Below are 4,500 nucleotides of genomic sequence, written 5' to 3'. Positions count from 1 at the left end.
CTTCTGACTGGATTCTATCTTCTTTTCTGACTGGTTCTAACTGGTCTTTTGGCTATTTCTAACTGTTCTACTGACTGGTTCTAACTGGTCTGATTGGTTCCAACTGGTCTTCTGATTGGTCCTATATGTTCTTATGACTGGTTCTAACTCTTCTTCTGGCTAGTTTTTACTGTTCGACTGGTTGAGTTTAACTGTTCTTATGAGTAGTTCTAACTGTTCTTATGACTGGTTCTAACTCTTCTTCTGGCTAGTTCTAACTGTTCTTATGACTGGATTCTATACTCTCTTCTGACTGGTTCTAACTTTTCTTTTGGCTATTTCTAACTGTTCTTCTGACTGGTTCTAGCTGTTCGTCTGACAAGTTTTTACTGTTAGTCTGACTAGTTCTAACTGTTCTTCTGACTGGTTCTAACTGTTCTTCTGGTGTATTGTAACTGTTTTTTGGCTATATCTAACTGTTCTTCTGACAGGTTCTAACTTCTCTTCTGATTTACTGTTCTTCTGACTGGTTCTAAATGGTCTTCTGACTGTTTCTAACTGGTCTTCTGATTGGTTCTAACGAGTCCAATCATGTTGCAGGTGTTCATGTTGGACAGTCAATGTTCTCCAAAGACACCCAACAACAAGGACGGTTTTGAGCACGCTCAGTCGTGTGTTTTGATCATTGAGCTGCCACCTGACCACCACTCCACTGGGCATGCTCCGAAGAGGTGATCACATACACACCCACACACACACACACACACACACACACACACACACACACACACACACACAAACATATTCATACACACACACACATAAAAATTTACTCCCGTTACTAAATTATGTCTTTGTTTTTTGTGCTGCTCTTTAGGAAAGTTGGGTAAGACTGTTCACACTTAGCAATACTACTCTGCATACTTGGCACTACTGTATACACATTATAGTACTACGGTACACACATACAATAGTACTACTGTACACACTTGGTAGTACTGTAAACACATTGTAGTACTACTGTACACACAATGAATAGTACTACTGTACACAATTGGTAGTACTGTAAACACATTGTAGTACTACTGTACACACATACAATAGTACTACTGTACACACTTGGTAGTACTCTAAACACATTTTAGTACTGCTGTACACAATGAATAGTACTACTGTACACACATTGTATTAGCAGTACTAGTACTGCAGTAGTATTGTTTGTGCTGCCGCAGGATTCCGTTCAGGACCATCGTGGTCAGCCTGCTGTCCCATCAGGTTCTGCTCCAGAACCTGTCCGACATCCTCTTGGAGGAGTTTGTCAAGCAGCCCGAAGGTCAGGAGAGGGCGACGCCCGTCACCCCTGACCCCGGGCGACCCGCGGCGGGCTTCCTGCGCTACGTGTCCATGACCAACCTGTCCATCATCCTGGACCTGCTGCTGGACTCGTACAGGTGAGTGCGACACCGCCGCCCGCTTGGCGCGCACCACAAACCTCAAGCGCGTGCGTCTCGTCCGCAGGACGGCGCGAGACTTTGACACCCGCCCGGGCCTCAAGTACCTGCTGATGAAGGTGTCGGGCGTGTGCGGCGCCGCCAACCTCTACCGCCAGTCGGCCATGAGCTTCAACCTTTACGTGCAGACGCTGCTGAGCGCCATCTTGAGCCAGTCGGACGCCATGACGGCCCAGCAGGTACCAGGCGGGCTGTTAGCCCCCCGCCTCCTTGGCGTCCCGTGATTTCACTCTCACCTTTCTCGCCAGGTGAAGAAGATGCTGTACGAGGAAGAGGAGGGAAGCTCCGACTCTTCTCATCCTGGATCAGCGTCCTCAGAGGACGAGGACATCTTTGAAGAGACAGCACAGGTGACACGCACACACACACACACACACACACACACACACGCGCACTGATGCACGGGACACCCTCAGGTGAGTCCCCCCCGCGGACGGGACCAGCGCCACCAGTGGCGAGCCGCCATGACGTCCCTGAGCGTGGCGCCAGGGGGCGGCGCCGACTGGGCGTGGCTGGTCAAGCGTCTCCACAAGCTGTGCGCGGACTTGTGCAGCAGCTACATCCAGATGCACCGCGACCTGGAGAGCGCGCTGGAGGACACGCCCCCTCCGCCGCCGCCCCGTGGCGCCGATCCCGCCTTCTTCCTGCCGCTCTTCCAGTCCGAGGCCTCCACCCCCACGTCGCCGAGTCAGACGGCGGAGACGAGTACGGCGTCGCCGGGGGACACGCCCACTCAGAGTCCAGGATACAGGTGGGACGTGGTGTCATGCGACGGTCTTTCCGGGCGAGTGCCTGACCCACTTTTTGTCCGCTTCACAGCTGCACAGGAAGTCTCCCTCACAGCTTCCTGAGCGGGCGGAACGCGTCTTGGGGCCGAAGGAAGGACTGGTGGGAGAGCGCGGGCAGCAAACTGTACTCCATGGCGGCGGACCGGAGCTTCAGCAAGCTGGTGAGCGACTACAAGCGCAGGAAGCAGCAGAACCACCTCCACCGCGGCGCCGGGGAGGGGAGGGGCTCGGTGGAGCCGCCCCAGAGGCCCCAGCAGCTGGTGGACCAGCAAGGACCCCCGCTGAGGCACTCGGTCAGCGCCGGACCAGAAGTCCTGAGGCAGGAGAACCGCTCGCGTTCCGGCTCCACCTTCAGTTCTCACGGCGTGTCTCTGAGGGACGCCGAGGCCCAGATCCAGGTAAGCGTCGGCCCGGTTTACCAGCAACCGCCTCCTCTGTGTCGTGCTAGGAACCATCTGGAACGTGTCTCGCCCCGCAGGCCTGGACCAACATGGTGCTGACCGTCCTCAACCAGGTCCTCCTGTTGTCCGACTCCGCCTTCCTGGCGCTGCAGCCGGCGCTCTACCCCAGCCTCAGCCAGCTGACGTGCCACGTGGCCGACGCCCGCGTGCGCCAAGCGCTGCGTGAGTGGCTGGGCCGCGTGGGGAGACTCTATGACATCGTCGCCTGACCGGCAAGACGGCGTCAGCCTCGCCACTCGGCGCCGCTAACTTCGCGATGAGCCCAAAGATGATGATGTCGCTTGTACGAAATATTATTTATCACTTCCTGTATTTCATGTGCGTGTTCTCCGCTTGATTAAACATTGTGATGAGCAGCACTCGACCAATCAGCGCTGACCCAGTGCAGACGGAAGGGGCGGAGCCTTCATAGCGGGGTTTTGATCATGTGACTCACCCTTGACTTATGGAACGTCCTGGCAGAGTTTATGGCGTCCAATAAGAACACGGTTGAGTCGGATCTTAAAGAGTCGTTCAAGACCACCAATCAGCGCTGACCCAGTGCAGACGGGAGGGGCGGAGCCTTAATAGCGGGTTTTTGATCATGCGAGTCACCCTTGACTTATGGAACGTTCTGGCCGACTTTATGGCGTTCAATAAGAACACGGTTGAGTCGGATCTTAAAGAGTCGTTAAAGTCGACCAATCAGCGCTGACCCAGTGCAGACGGGAGGGGCGGAGCCTTCATAACGTGGTTTTGATCATGTGACTCACCCTTGACTTATGGAACGTTCTGGCCGAGTTTATGGCGTCCAATAAGAACACGGTTGAGTCGGATCTTAAAGAGTCGTTCATGTCAACCAGTCAGCGCTGACCCAGTGCAGACAGGAGGGGCGGAGCCTTCATAACGTGGTTTTGATCATGTGACTCACCCTTGACTTATGGAACGTTCTGGCCGAGTTTATGGCGTCCAATAAGAACACGGTTGAGTCGGATCTTAAAGAGTCGTTCAAGTTGACCAATCAGCGCTGACCCAGTGCAGACGGGAGGGGCGGAGCCTTCATGACGTGGCTTTGATCATGTGACTCACCCTTGACTTATGGAACGTTCTGGCCGAGTTTATGGCGTCCAATTAGAACACTATTTAAGACTCTTTGAAGAGAGTCGGATCTTAAAGAGTCGTTTAAGTCGACCAATCAGCGCTGACCCAGTGCAGAGGGGAGGGGCGGAGCCTTCATAGCGGGTTTTTGATCATGTGACTCACCCTTGGCTTATGGAAAGTTCTGGCCGAGTTTATGGCATCCAATAAGAACACGATTTAGGACTCTTTGAAGAGAGTCGGATCTTAAAGAGTCGTTCAAGTCGACCAATCAGCGCTGACCCAGTGCAGACGGGAGGGGCGGAGCCTTCATGACGTGGTTTTGATCATGTGACTCACCCTTGACTTATGGAACGTTCTGGCCGAGTTTATGGCGTCCAATAAGAACACGGTTGAGTCGGATCTTAAAGAGTCGTTCAAGTCGACCAGTCAGCGCTGACCCAGTGCAGACGGGAGGGGCGGAGCCTTCATGACGTGGTTTTGATCATGTGACTCACCCTTGACTTATGGAACGTTCTGGCCGAGTTTATGGCGTCCAATTAGAACACTATTTAAGACTCTTTCAAGAGAGTCGGATCTTAAAGAGTCGTTCAAGTCGACCAATCAGCGCTGACCCAGTGCAGACGGGAGGGGCGGAGCCTTAATAGCGGGTTTTTGATCATGTGACTCACCCTTGGCTTATGG

General features: G+C 53.4%; 1 protein-coding gene across 1 annotated transcript in view; it reads left to right on the top strand.

Annotated features, from left to right (window-relative positions):
• Positions 1 to 4,500, top strand: part of arfgef3 (ARFGEF family member 3) — a 47,065-nt gene extending 42,565 nt beyond the window's left edge. Inside the window, exons 35-41 of the mRNA XM_061967509.2 lie at positions 580 to 710; positions 1,212 to 1,430; positions 1,498 to 1,669; positions 1,739 to 1,840; positions 1,907 to 2,241; positions 2,310 to 2,676; positions 2,757 to 4,500. Of these exons, the coding sequence (XP_061823493.1) occupies positions 580 to 710; positions 1,212 to 1,430; positions 1,498 to 1,669; positions 1,739 to 1,840; positions 1,907 to 2,241; positions 2,310 to 2,676; positions 2,757 to 2,948 (1,518 nt within the window). The 3' untranslated portion in view covers positions 2,949 to 4,500. The remainder of the gene's footprint in view (positions 1 to 579; positions 711 to 1,211; positions 1,431 to 1,497; positions 1,670 to 1,738; positions 1,841 to 1,906; positions 2,242 to 2,309; positions 2,677 to 2,756) is intronic.

The sequence above is a fragment of the Nerophis lumbriciformis genome, linkage group LG02 (genome assembly GCF_033978685.3).
Source record: "Nerophis lumbriciformis linkage group LG02, RoL_Nlum_v2.1, whole genome shotgun sequence".
NCBI lineage: Eukaryota > Metazoa > Chordata > Actinopteri > Syngnathiformes > Syngnathidae > Nerophis > Nerophis lumbriciformis.
This window is presented reverse-complemented; position numbering and strand designations above follow the sequence as displayed.